Source organism: Bufo gargarizans, chromosome 2 (genome assembly GCF_014858855.1).
Source record: "Bufo gargarizans isolate SCDJY-AF-19 chromosome 2, ASM1485885v1, whole genome shotgun sequence".
Taxonomy (NCBI): Eukaryota; Metazoa; Chordata; class Amphibia; order Anura; family Bufonidae; genus Bufo; species Bufo gargarizans.
In genome coordinates, this window is record NC_058081.1 from 328,751,236 (window position 1) to 328,766,566 (window position 15,331).

Here is a 15,331-nt window from a genome sequence, read left to right on the forward strand (position 1 = left end):
TGACCACAGAGTGGTGAAGTGGCAGCAGCATGAGGTGACCACAGAGTGGCCCAGTGACATAGTGGTGAAGTGGCAGCAGCATGAGGAGGCCACAGAATAGTGATTTGGCAGCAGCATGAGTAGACCACAGAGTGGTGAAGTGGCAGCAGCATGAAGAAACCACATAGTTGCACAATGACAGAGCGTGGAGATGGCAGCAGCAGCATAAGGAGGCCACAGAGTGGCCCAGGTACAGTTTTGTGAGTTGGCAGCAGCATGGGGAGACCACAGAGTGGCAAGGTAACATAGTGTGGAGGTTAGTACCCACTAACGGTGGTGGGTGTAAGAAGGATCACTTGGCATCAGATGTTTGGCATCAGGTGGGTGGCAGCATCAGAATAGTAGCTGAGGCAGGAATCCATAAGAAACCGGTCTCTTTTGTCAAGGTTTAGGTGAGGCATCATGGATGATCTAATCTGATGGATCAGGCATTGGTGGGTGGAAATCCTGGCTGATCCACGCCTGATTCATCTTCACAAAAGGTCAGTCTCTCCACATTTTGGGTGGACAGGCGAATTATATGGCCACCGCTGCACTAAACAACTGCTCTGATGCCACACTACTGGCCTGGCAGGACAGCTTTCCCAGGACAAACTCGGCCAGTTGCAGCCACAAATCCAGTTTGGCTGCCCAGTAGTCCAGCGGATCTTCAATGTGGGGTGGCAGGGTGCTGTCCAAGTATGCCACCACCTGCTGGTTCAGGTTCAGCTCCAGGTCTAGCTGCTGCTGGTGAGTAGTTTCTTCTCTAGGGGGGTGAAGAAAGCCGCTCATCAGCAACTCTAGACTCAAGCTGCTGCTGATGGAGCTGGTACTGCTCCTACCATGCCACAGCAGCCATGGCAGTGGAACGAGAGCACAGAGGGCCCCCCGGTCAGACCTGCGAGAGGATGGACGATGGCGCAGTTAGGCAGCGGCCAACTGACTACATAGGATGTCGCTATAGTAGTTCAGATTGTCCTCCCTCTCAGAGGTGTAAAAAAAAAAAAAAGGTCCCCTTTTTGGACCGGTAGAGAGGGTCCAACAAGGTGGAGAGCCAGAAGTCATCCCTCTGCCGAATGGTGACAGTTTGGATGTCACTATCCAAGCAATTGAGCATGGATCGGGCCATTTGCGCTAGTCACTCGGAGGGACTCCCTGCCTCCATCTCTACTGCATACTGTCACGGTGTGCCTGGGTCAACTGCCTCGTTTTCCTCATCTCCCTCTTGCTCCTACGGCTGCTCCTGCTCCACCTCTCCTATCACCTGTGTAGAAAAACCACCCATTTCGCTACACATTGCTTGTGCTCAAATGTCCTCCTCCTCCTTCTCCTCCTCCTCCTCCTCCTCCAGTTCAGCTCCCACAGGGCTCATGTGGCCGTGAGATGTAGGTGTCATGTGTCCAGTCCCCTGACCAGCCAGATTTACCAGCATCTGTTCCAGGATATGAAGCAGTGGAATGATGTTGTTCATCCCGTAGTCCTGGCGACTGACAAATAACGTGGCATCTTCAAAGGGCCTGAGGAAATGGCAGGTGTCACGCATGAGCTGCCACTGGCTGACATCAAAGTTCTGCAGGGAAGTACACCTGGCCGCTTGGATCATCAAGAATTTCAACGGGTGGAAATGTTGGGGGACGCCGTTCTGCCGTTGCAGCTCAAGGAGGGTGTGCTTGGCGGTGTACGAGTGGCTGAAGTGCATGCAAAGTTTCCTGGCCATTTTTAGGATGTCTTGCAGATTTGTGGAAGATTTCAGGAACCGCTTGAAAACCAGATTGAACACATGCACCATGCAGGACACATGGCTCAGCCCTCCTTGATGCAGCACCGAAACCATGTTCTTCCTGTTAACGGTTACCATGGATCCGATTTTGAGTTGTCGCGTAGAAAGACAGGATTTGATTTCTTGATGAAGGACACGGAGCAGTTCCTCCCTTGTGTGACTCCGTTCGCCCAGGCAATTGAGGTGTAGAACAGCGTGACACTGCCTAGCCGTGCACATGTGGTATGCTGGAGGAGCACTGTGAATTGTCCCTGCAGTGGAGGCTGGGGACACGGTGGTGGATGAGGAGGCAGAGGTGGACATTGTCGCAGGACCAACAGCGTGAGAACATGGAGGCAGAAGCGGCGTCATTTGGCCAAGTTGCTAGTGTGGCTGGGCAGGAACCACATTCACCAAGTGGGCCGTAAAGGACATGTATTGTCCATGACCGTAGTTACTGCTCCACACGTTGGCGCTGCCGTGCACTTTGGCAGACACCTACAGGCTCAAGGATTGGCCCACCTTCTGTTCTACATATATGTGCAAGGCTTGTACTGCCTTTTTTGCAAAAAAATGATGGCTTGGGACTCTCCACAAGCCATCATTTCTCTAAAAGTTGCAGAGTCCACCACTTGGAAAGGGAGGGACTGCAGTACCAGCAACTTGGCCAGGAGCACGTTCAGTTTCTGCGCTATAGGATGACCTAACGCTTATTGCTGTCTCTTGGCAATCACTTCGGCGATCGACTGCTGACAAAAAGACTAACGAGGAGTAGGAGGACGAGGAGCAGAAGCATCAGGACTGGTAGATGATGGGAAGGACAGACAGCTCCCTTTGGCTGAGGTGGTGGAGCTCTGACTGCCTGAAATCTGGTGCGTGCCACTGGGAGATGCAGCGGTTGCTGCGGCAGACTGGACCACCACATCGGAGCCACGGTTCTCCCAGGCCACTTTATGGTGATGCTGCATATGTTGACGCAGGGCCGTGGTGCTTCACCTTCCGCCCACAGATTTAGCATATGGCCATGTTCACCTCCTCTAGTGGCTTAAATAAAAAACTGCCACACCGCCTAGTTGGTGATTTTACCTCCAACACTCCACACTGACTGACTGCTAATGCTGCTGCCTTCCGTGAATTCCTGCACCACTACTTTCAGGGAAGGTAGGCTCCTGAAAAGTGGGTGGTCTACCCCGGGCACTTTTGGTTCCTGACCTCCCACTGCAGCCACCCTGCTGACTTCTGGCCACGGTACCGATTTGTTGGCTCTGCCGCTGCCTCACGGGCAAGTGGTCACCCTCTTTTCCCAATAATGATGAATCTCCCAATTGCGATAGGCTATATCATCATTGTGTACTGTCTGCACGTCACTCATGTGCTCCTCAATGGTATCTGAGCCAGGCTCCGAACACCAGCTCTCATGCCACTTTCCTCATCACTACTAGCCAGCCTACCGGAGGAAGCGGCGGATGTCTGCTCCATATTTTGGTTGGGCAGTAGCTGCTGACTGTCCTATAGTAGCTCGTCCTCGCTATATAGTGGAGCTGAGCCCACAGCATATAATACTTTTCTGGCTGAGAAAAAAGAAAAGGACAGAAGGACAGAGACAGATTGAGGACAGATGAGGGCACAGGGCCTGCTCCCGGGTCATGCCAACTAAGGGTTGTGTCAGACAAACCCACCGACTATTGGCTGGGGATGTCTGATGTCACTTGGGACTAAGTGGATGACCGAGTCAACCATTTAAGCACCGCTGGGTTGCTGGTCAAGACACGACCGCTAGATGACACGGGGAGCTCAGGCCTTTCGAAGTGACCCCTGCTGCCATGCCCCCTTACTCTGCTGTGACCTGTGCCAGAGCCAGAAACATTTAGGACTCTGCCACTCCCCTGTGCAGGGCCTGGGACTTCTCTGTCTGACATACTGTTAGATAAAATAAATAAATAAAAAGGAAATGAATATACCCCAAAAAAGGCAGTAATTTTGTCACTTCACCGCACAACGGCTAACAAGCCTTTTTTTCCCCACTAAGGCTACTTTCACACCAGCATTTTTGCTGGATCCGGCAGGGTTCAGCAAAAACGCTTCAGTTACTGATAATACAACCATCTGCATCTGTTATGAACAGATCCGGTTGTATTATCTTTAACATAGCCAAGACGGATCAGTCATGAACTCCAAGTCAATGGGGGACAGATCCGTTTTCTATTGTGTCAGATAAAAAAGTTCTGTCCCCATTGACTTGCATTGTGGGTCATGACGGATCCGTCTTGCTCTGCATCCCAGGATGGAAAGCAAACTGCAGCATGCTGCGGTTTGCTCTCCGGTAAGAGAACGGAACGGAATGCATTTTGGAGCATTCCATTCTGTTCAGTTACATTTTGTCCCCATTGATAAGATATAGACGATATGCGATATAAACAATATAAATTTGGCCAATGATAGAGATTTTGTTTATATCGCCATATCGCGCTAGAACATGGCATGCGCTGCTTTTGGCACGCACCATGTGATCCTGAGTCGACACAGTGGAGAAGGAGGGAGTCCCTCCCTCCCCACTGTGTGCGGCTGCCTCTGATCACCAATGATAACAGAGGAGGAGGAGGGGAGGGACTGTGGCCACTCCACCACCAATGAGAACAGAGAGTAGGAGGAGGAGGGACTGTGGCCACTGCGCCACCAATGAGAACAGAGAGGAAGAGAGACTGTGGCCACTCTGCCACCAATTAATATAGTTAATATGCCTGAATACAAACGTAGCCTGAATGTGCCGGCCATATCTCATGCCTGGTCTCTATGACTGCACGCTGTGATCCACCGCAATTACCCCTCAGGTCCTTCTTTGTTCTCCTTTTATAGTGTGGAATCATTCCTCCCTATCCATTTCCTACACTTCTAAAGAAAATTTTAAAATCTTTTTTACCACTTTCCCTAGCGCCTGCTAACTTCTCCCCCTGCACTTAGCACACTAGAAAATGGCTGAATCCAAGATGGCTGAGGCCATTTCTAGGGCTGTGACATCACAGGGGCTGGCTGCATATTGGCTGCATGCATGGCATTGTGGGTGATCCCTCGCTCTCAGAGTTCCATGTTCCATGTCCTAACACATGCAGCAGCCATTTTAGGAAAAAATGCGATTCATTACCACAAAGCTTGAGGAAATTTGGATCTGATGCAAAATCGAATTTTTCCTGAAATTCTGATCGAATTCCACTTCGTCAACTTCGATTCGCTCATCTCTACATATGATATCCAAATATTTTAGTAGGGAATTTGGACAGGGGTTTATCTTCTTGAGAAAACCCCTTTAATTTGTTTACCCATTAAAGGCTATGGGAACTTTTGGGATTTTAAATTTTTTTTTATTATACTTATTTTGGCCTAAAAATCATGTTTTAAATTGGCCTTTACTGAACATAATCAACAGTTGGACTAGTTTCACATTTGCGGCAGAGGATACTATTGGAGCAGCCTGCCAGAATTCTCCGGATCCAGCATTGCCGGATACTGCTGCCTATCTGCCGGACGCCATTGACTACAATTGGGTCTGGCAAAGATCCGGCCGCTGCCTGGCAAATAGGCTGGACAAAAATCACAGCACACTGCAGTTTGTGTCCGGCTAATTCCCGGCATTCTCAGAAATGTCCATGGAGAGTTAAATGTGGACTGCCCAGGCATATTTAGTCTATGGGTGGTAATCAAAATCCTCTCCAGTAGAGGGCAGAAACAACAAAGTGCCTTCTTAATGTAAAAGCAAAAATACCCATGAAAAGTCATGAAAAGGCTGATCATTGTAAGGCCTAATTCACACAAACCTAATTTACAGACCGCATACAGTCACATTAGTAATAAGTAAATTGTGCTATTCACACATTCCTTTTCTGCACAGACTGATGGTTCTAGAAACTCGGGGCATGCAATACTTTGCCTCATGTTTAAACAGAAAATGGACTTGGAGACCACTCTGGACATACAGTATGACGACTTCTAATACGTACAGTACATCTGAATGAGGGCTAAGTTAGAATTGTACGTATGTGTCTTCTTATATAGTTTATAGGCACCTCCTAGCTTACACCATTTATACACCAGTCAACCCTGTCTAATCCATTTTCCCAATCCTCTCCAGAGTGATATAATCCAAGTAATATTAGTTATTGAAGCAGGGAACTCAATTATTAGCCATACTAAATATAATAGAAGCAGATTAAGACATTCAATACATGGAGTGCATTGGCTTACCATTGTACCCTGGAACAGGCTTCCCGGCTTGCCCTGGAGGTGGTGTCAATGAATTTCCCAGACCAATACATGTTGATGTAATAGGGGATCCTGTTTCTAGAGAAAGTTGAACCAAAGAGTTGGGATTAGAGAACCTATAGATATCACATTATACTAGGATCATGACTAGTGTTGATTGCGAATATTCTAATCGCTAATTTTTATCGCGAATATCGGCACTTCGAGAATTCACGAAGATGTAGAATATAGTGCTATATATTCGTAATCCTGAATATTCTAGATTTTTTTTTTCATCAGTAACCTCCTTTCTTGCTTGTGAGCCAATGAGCAGTCTGCAATATCTTTGTCTGAGCTTAGCAACATCCCTAGCAACCAATAGGAAAGTTGCCTACCCCTTACTATATAAGAAACTCCCCAGCAGCCCTTGTATGCAGTATTTTTGCAGTTCTGAGAGAGAGAGAGAGCAGTGACATTGCTGTGCTCTGTGCTTTCACCTGGATCCTATTGCTTATCCAATTACACTAGATAGTTAGCTGATACATATATAATACAGATAGTTACTGGGTGATAGTCAGTGTAGGTCAGATAGTGATATAGTGTAGCTGATAGGTTCCAGTGCAGGGTGTTAGGTAGTGTCATTGCTGTGCTCTGTACTTTCCACATTACATTAGATAGATAGTTATATAGCTTATATATATATAATACAGATAGTTAGTGGGAGATAGTCAGTGTAGGTCAGATAGTGATATAGTGTAGCTGATAGGTTCCAGTGCAGGGTGTTAGGTAGTGTCATTGCTGTGCTCTGTACTTTCCACATTACATTAGATAGATAGTTATATAGCTTATATATATAATACAGATAGTGGGAGATAGTCAGTGTAGGTTATATCCTGATATAGTGTAGCTGGTAGGTTCCAGTGCAGGGTGTTAGGTAGTGTCATTGCTGTGCTCTGTGCTTTTCACATTACATTAGATAGATAGTTATATAGCTTATATATATAATACAGATAGTGGGAGATAGTCAGTGTAGGTTATATCCTGATATAGTGTAGCTGGTAGGTTCCAGTGCAGGGTGTTAGGTAGTGTCATTGCTGTGCTCTGTACTTTCCACATTACATTAGATAGATAGTTATATAGCTTATATATAATACAGACAGATAGTGGGAGATAGTCAGTGTAGGTTATATCCTGATATAGTGTAGCTGGTAGGTTCCAGTGCAGGGTGTTAGGTAGTGTCATTGCTTTGCTCTGTACTTTCCACATTACATTAGATAGATAGTTATATAGCTTATATATATAATACAGATAGTGGGAGATAGTCAGTGTAGGTTATATCCTGATATAGTGTAGCTGGTAGGTTCCAGTGCAGGGTGTTAGGTAGTGTCATTGCTGTGCTCTGTGCTTTCCACATTACATTAGATAGATAGTTATATAGCTTATATATATAATACAGATAGTTAGTGGGAGATAGTCAGTGTAGGTTATATCCTGATATAGTGTAGCTGGTAGGTTCCAGTGCAGGGTGTTAGGTAGTGTCATTGCTGTGCTCTGTACTTTCCACATTACATTAGATAGATAGTTATATAGCTTATATATATATTATACAGCTAGTGGGAGATAGTCAGTGTAGGTTATATCCTGATATAGTGTAGCTGGTAGGTTCCTGTGCAGGGTGTTAGGTAGTGTCATTGCTGTGCTCTGTACTTTCCACATTACATTAGATAAATAGTTATATAGCTTATATATATAATACAGATAGTGGGAGATAGTCAGTGTAGGGTATATCCTGATATAGTGTAGCTGGTAGGTTCCAGTGCAGGGTGTTAGGTAGTGTCATTGCTGTGCTATATACTTTCCACATTACATTAGATAGATAGTTATATAGCTTATATATATAATACAGATAGTTAGTGGGAGATAGTCAGTGTAGGTTATATCCTGATATAGTGTAGCTGGTAGGTTCCAGTGCAGGGTGTTAGGTAGTGTCATTGCTGTGCTCTGTACTTTCCACATTACATTAGATAGATAGTTATATAGCTTATATATATAATACAGATAGTGGGAGATAGTCAGTGTAGGGTATATCCTGATATAGTGTAGCTGGTAGGTTCCAGTGCAGGGTGTTAGGTTGTGTCATTGCTGTGCTCTGTACTTTCCACATTACATTAGATAGATAGTTATATAGCTTATATATATAATACAGATAGTGAGAGATAGTCAGTGTAGGTTATATCCTGATATAGTGTAGCTGGTAGGTTCCAGTGCAGGGTGTTAGGTAGTGTCATTGCTGTGCTCTGTACTTTCCACATTACATTAGATAGATAGTTATATAGCTTATATATATAATACAGATCGTTAGTGGGAGATAGTCAGTGTAGGTTATATCCTGATATAGAGTAGCTGGTAGGTTCCAATGCAGGGTGTTAGGTAGTGTCATTGCTGTGCTCTGTACTTTCCACATTACATTAGATAGATAGTTATATAGCTTATATAGATAATACAGATAGTGGGAGATAGTCAGTGTAGGTTATATCCTGATATAGTGTAGCTGGTAGGTTCCAGTGCAGGGTGTTAGGTAGTGTCATTGCTGATCTCTGTACTTTCCACATTACATTAGATAGATAGTTATATAGCTTATATATATAATACAGATAGTTAGTGGGAGATAGTCAGTGTAGGTTATATCCTGATATAGTGTAGCTGATAGGTTCCAGTGCAGGGTGTTAGGTAGTGTCATTGCTGATCTCTGTACTTTCCACATTACATTAGATAGATAGTTATATAGCTTATATATATAATACAGATAGTGGGAGATAGTCAGTGTAGGTTATATCCTGATATAGTGTAGCTGGTAGGTTCCAATGCAGGGTGTTAGGTAGTGTCATTGCTGTGCTCTGTACTTTCCACATTACATTAGATAGATAGTTATATAGCTTATATATATATAATACAGATAGTTAGTGGGAGATAGTCAGTGTAGGTTATATCCTGATATAGTGTAGCTGGTAGGTTCCAGTGCAGGGTGTTAGGTAGTGTCATTGCTATGCTCTGTGCTTTCCGCATTACATTAGATAGATAGCTATATAGCTTATATATATATAATACAGATAGTTAGTGGGAGATAGTCAGTGTAGGTTATATCCTGATATAGTGTAGCTGGTAGGTTCCAGTGCAGGGTGTTAGGTAGTGTCATTGCTGTGCTCTGTACTTTACACATTACATTAGATAGATAGTTATATAGCTTATATATATATATACTACAGATAGTGGGAGATAGTCAGTGTAGGTTATATCCTGATATAGTGTAGCTGGTAGGTTCCAGTGCAGGGTGTTAGGTAGTGTCATTGCTGTGCTATATACTTTCCACATTACATTAGATAGATAGCTATATAGCTTATATATATAATACAGATAGTGGGAGATAGTCAGTGTAGGTTATATCCTGATATAGTGTAGCTGGTAGGTTCCAGTGCAGGGTGTTAGGTAGTGTCATTGCTGTGCTCTGTACTTTCCACATTACATTAGATAGATAGTTATATAGCTTATATATATAATACAGATAGTGGGAGATAGTCAGTGTAGGTTATATCCTGATATAGTGTAGCTGGTAGGTTCCAGTGCAGGGTGTTAGGTAGTGTCATTGCTGTGCTCTGTGCTTTCCACATTACATTAGATAGATAGTTATATAGCTTATATATATAATACAGATAGTTAGTGGGAGATAGTCAGTGTAGGTTATATCCTGATATAGTGTAGCTGGTAGGTTCCAGTGCAGGGTGTTAGGTAGTGTCATTGCTGTGCTATGTGCTTTCCACATTACATTAGATAGATAGTTATATAGCTTATATATATATATATATATATATATATATATATATATATATATATATATATATATATATATATATATATATATATATATAATACAGATAGTGGGAGATAGTCAGTGTAGATATATACTGATATAGTGTAGCTGGAAGGTTCCAGTGCAGGGTGTTAGGCAGTGTCATTGCTGTGCTCTGTGCTTTCCACATTACATTAGATAGATAGTTATATAGCTTATATATATAATACAGATAGTGGGAGATAGTCAGTGTAGGTTATATCCTGATATAGTGTATCTGGTAGGTTCCAGTGCAGGGTGTTAGGTAGTGTCATTGCTGTGCTCTGTACTTTCCACACTACATTAGATAGATAGTTATATAGCTTATATATATATAATACAGATAGATAGTGGGAGATAGTCAGTGTAGGGTATATTCTGAAATAGTGTAGCTGGTAGGTTCCAGTGCAGGGTGTTAGGTAGTGTCATTGCTGTGCTCTGTACTTTCCACACTACATTAGATAGATAGTTATATAGCTTATATATATAATACAGATAGTGGGAGATAGTCAGTGTAGGTTATATCCTGATATAGTGTAGCTGGTAGGTTCCAGTGCAGGGTGTTAGGTAGTGTCATTGCTATGCTCTGTGCTTTCCACATTACATTAGATAGATAGTTATATAGCTTATATATATAATACAGATAGTGGGAGATAGTCAGTGTAGGTTATATCCTGATATAGTGTAGCTGGTAGGTTCCAGTGCAGGGTGTTAGGTAGTGTCATTGCTGTGCTCTGTACTTTCCACATTACATTAGATAGATAGTTATGTAGCTTATCTATATAATACAGATAGTGGGAGATAGTCAGGGTAGGTTATATCCTGATATAGTGTAGCTGGTAGGTTCCTGTGCAGGGTGTTAGGTAGTGTCATTGCTGTGCTCTGTACTTTCCACATTACATTAGATAGATAGTTATATAGCTTATATATATAATACAGATAGTGGGAGATAGTCAGTGAAGGTTATATACTGATATAGTGTAGCTGATAGGGTCCAGTGCAGGGTGTTAGGTAGTGTCATTGCTGTTCTCTGTACTTTCCACATTACATTAGATAGATAGTTATATAGCTTATATATATATAATACAGATAGTGGGAGATAGTCAGTGTAGGTTATATCCTGATATAGTGTAGCTGGTAGGTTCCAGTGCAGGGTGTTAGGTAGTGTCATTGCTGTGCTCTGTGCTTTCCACATTACATTAGATAGATAGTTATATAGCTTATATATATAATACAGATAGTGGGAGATAGTCAGTGTAGGTTATATCCTGATATAGTGTAGCTGGTAGGTTCCAGTGCAGGGTGTTAGGTAGTGTCATTGACGTGCTCTGTACTTTCCACATTACATTAGATAGATAGTTATATAGCTTATATATATAATACAGATAGTGGGAGATAGTCAGTGTAGGTTATATCCTGATATAGTGTAGCTGGTAGGTTCCAGTGCAGGGTGTTAGGTAGTGTCATTGCTGTGCTCTGTGCTTTCCACATTACATTAGATAGATAGTTATATAGCTTATATATATAATACAGATAGTGGGAGATAGTCAGTGTAGGTTATATCCTGATATAGTGTAGCTGGTAGGTTCCAGTGCAGGGTGTTAGGTAGTGTCATTGCTGTGCTCTGTACTTTCCACATTACATTAGATAGATAGTTATATAGCTTATATATATAATACAGATAGTTAGTGGGAGATAGTCAGTGTAGGTTATATCCTGATATAGTGTAGCTGGTAGGTTCCAGTGCAGGGTGTTAGGTAGTGTCATTGACGTGCTCTGTACTTTCCACATTACATTAGATAGATAGTTATATAGCTTATATATATAATACAGATAGTGGGAGATAGTCAGTGTAGGTTATATCCTGATATAGTGTAGCTGGTAGGTTCCAGTGCAGGGTGTTAGGTAGTGTCATTGCTGTGCTCTGTACTTTCCACATTACATTAGATAGATAGTTATATAGCTTATATATATATATATATATATATATAATACAGATAGTTACTGGGTGATAGTCAGTGTAGGTCAGATAGTGATATAGTGTAGCTGATAGGTTCCAGTGCAGGGTGTTAGGTAGTGTGATAGGAATTACTGTTTCTCTGCTGTCCTTACATACATACTACAGACATAGTGCTGTGATGTCACAACAATACTTAGTGTACCAATTAGTAATATCTACTCAGACCTGATAAAATGTGAAGTTGTATGTATTGCGCAAAAAATATGTGCATCATTAGTGCCGATTTGCGCTATATACCTTTAGGGGAGACCATCAATATCAGATCATTAGGGATCTGCACCCCACTGATCGGCAGCTTAAAAGTCTGAAATTAACCAAACAAACCATAGGGGGTGGCCACACGTGGCAGATATGCTGCTGAAAATTCCTCCAAAAGAATATGCACATAACTTGACCTTTGGTTCAGATTAAGGATTTCTTTCAATTAGCAGCCAAATCCAGCTAAAAATCCACATACTTATGCAGATTGTGTAGTTAATTTGTTGCACATTTTCTGCACCAAAATAGGTCTTGTGTGGATGCACCCTAAATTTTGTAAAAAAAAAAAAACATGGCAGTAGAGCAGTTGACAGGGTCTATTTGGTCTTCTGGATTATCAGTCAGAAGTCTTTTTTTTATTGATTTAAAGATTAACAGTTCTAACACTTTAAATCCAATTTTCCTCAATATGACTTTGTACATAAACAATAACGGTATGCTGTCTCCAGTAAGAAGATTAGACCACAGATGAAGATTTCCATTTAAGCTGATGATCTGGTTTTGTTTGGGAAATATGTAACTAAGGTAATTTTCAGTCTAAATCTGCATAAATGGAACATTAGAAAATATGCTTGTTTTAGGATTCATGTTCTTCACTCACAGCATGAAATAAACCTTAAATGCCTCATCATTTTACCATTAGGACACCTGCACATGATGCAGATTTCATGCAGTTTTTTGTGCAAAAAAAAAACACAGTGTAATGCAGTACCCGCAATGTGTATGAGATTAGACAACTCTCATATACACTTTGCTTTTTACTTCCATGCATAAATTAAACCGCTGTGTAAATTTTCCCCCTAGACTGAAATGGGGTTGTTAACATAAACATAAAATCTACACAACAAATGCACCAAAACAGCGGATTTACGAGTGCTTTTTTTGTGTACGGATAGATGCTAATCTGCACAATGTGGTGGGGGTTCAACTACCAACTCCCCCATCGATCAGCTATTTGATGGGGCCATGACATACCAAGCACAGTGCCATCCATTGTGTAGCGGCTGTGCTTGGTATTGCAGCTCAGACCTCTTCGCATAAATGGGACTGAGCTGTGCCTAGGCCATGTGACCGATGAACGTGATGTCACTGTCCAAGGAAGAGGTCTCAGTGGTCACCAGAGCTCTGCGATCTCTTCTAACAGCTGATTGGTGGTGTGTCCCTCAGATATTAATGACCTATCCCGAAGACAGGTCATCAGTATTAAATACATGGATAGCCCATATAATCTACTACAAAATATATAATATTGAATTGAAATTGATAATTTTTTTGTCCAGAAAAAAAGAGGGTTAAGATTCAGATTAAAGTATAAGCTTAGTGAATGAGATTTGCATGAATCTCATTCACACACTGCATACATTTTCAGTGTAGAAAGTGATGTTCTGTGCAGATTTTTACAGTTTCTGACAGAATTGTTGCGAGTTTGTTGCAGATTTATTCAATTCAGTTTACTGGGGAAGTCAAAATCCACAACAAACTCCAATTGTTGCAGATTTTGCTGTGAATTACCTTTGGAAGTCCTAAATGGAAAAAAAATAATAAAAAATATTCTAAATTTCCCCGACACTTCCTTGGCTCCCTTGGATGTCTCTGTAGAACTTATCCTCATTTAATGATGTCTAGGCACATGTGACAGCTGTAGCCAATCACTGTCTCTGGCCATGGGACAAGATGCCATCACAAGAGGTTGTGTTCTACAGAGATTGGCATGTGAGCAGGCAGAGGAACTGAATATAGTGGTTTTTTTTTTTCATCTTTCTGCTCAGCTTTTTTCCCACAAGTGAAATCTGCAAGCAAATCTGTACCAAAATATGTACAATTTCCCTGTGGGTTCTTGCAGAATCGCTGAAGCAATCTCATTATCTGTTGACATACGTTAATACAGTACCCCAGTGGGGCACTGCAAAGGGTTAACTATTACTACATAACTTAACCTGCTTAACCTTATTTGGTGCAATGTTGTGATTTATAGTTAAATATTTTTCCTCCTATGTTATGCACGTCCAATGGCAAATGCATCGGCAACTCTTTGGTTAAAGTTTGTTTATCATTCAATCAGGTTGTCAGAGCGATGGATCCGGGTCCATCCCTTATTTAGTTAGAGGAGTCTAGTCTAAGGAGCGCTGCAATACAGGCGTGTGATAGAAGCTCTGCAGACAATGCCTCAAGTTCTAGAGAACTGCTATCTCTGAGACTTCAATTTACAAAAACACTAAAGTAAATCTAGAAGAAGGAGAACAGACATCTTGAGAAGGTATAGAACCTGCAGGGCCATGTGTGATAATGTCAGTAAGGAACAGACTGTTTATGGCAGGGGAACTTACTGCTGTGGGAGGCAAGTCGTGCTCAAGCACCTGCCACACTTGATCCAAACCGGCCACTCATGTCTTAGGGATCTTTCACACGAGCGGATGCCATGCGGGTAATCTGCTGCGTGAAATAGAGCAAAGCCCCGTTCCGGACAGCAGAGACACGGAGCATTAACATGATTGATAATGCTCCGTGCCTCTCTGTGATCTTTGTACTACAAAATCACGGTGAGATAAGGTAGTTACCGTGATTTTGTCATAAAAAGATCACAGAGGGGCACGGAGCATTATCAATCATGTTAATGCTCCATGTCTCTGCTGTCCGGATCGGGGCTTGGCTCTCTTTCACGCAACAGATTACCCGCATAGCATCTGCTCGTGTGAAAGAGTCCTTAATCTGCACCCCTCAGTTTGGTTACTGCTGTAGGAGTTAATAACCTAATAGCATGCTTATGGTTGCTTGGAAAGACTGTATAGTATAGAGAAAGACTGGAAGTACTACTCCCTCCATTATTGTGTTGCCTGCATGCTGTCATTGAAGAAATGGCTGCCCTGTAAGACACTGTAGTTCTGAACTGTGCTTTTGCTGTTAACTTTCATAATCCGCTCAGTAAAAATCTGTATTTATTGCAACCCACAGGCTTTATTATTGAGTCCATACTTTCCGTATGTCCGTTCCACAAAAAACTAGAACATGTCCTATTATTGTTCACATTACGAACAAGGATAGTACTGTTCCATTAGGGACTAGCTGTTCCGTTTTGCAAAATACTGAATGCACACGGATGTCATCCGTATTGTTTGTGGACCGCTAAATATTTACAGTCGTGTACATGAGCCCT

At 42.3% G+C, this 15,331-nt stretch overlaps 1 protein-coding gene across 1 annotated transcript in view; it reads right to left on the reverse strand.

The window, feature by feature from the left end:
* Positions 1 to 15,331, reverse strand: part of ACSS3 (acyl-CoA synthetase short chain family member 3) — a 124,207-nt gene that overhangs the window by 24,653 nt on the left and 84,223 nt on the right. Inside the window, exon 12 of the mRNA XM_044280551.1 lies at positions 6,017 to 6,112. Coding sequence (XP_044136486.1) covers positions 6,017 to 6,112 — 96 coding nt within the window. The remainder of the gene's footprint in view (positions 1 to 6,016; positions 6,113 to 15,331) is intronic.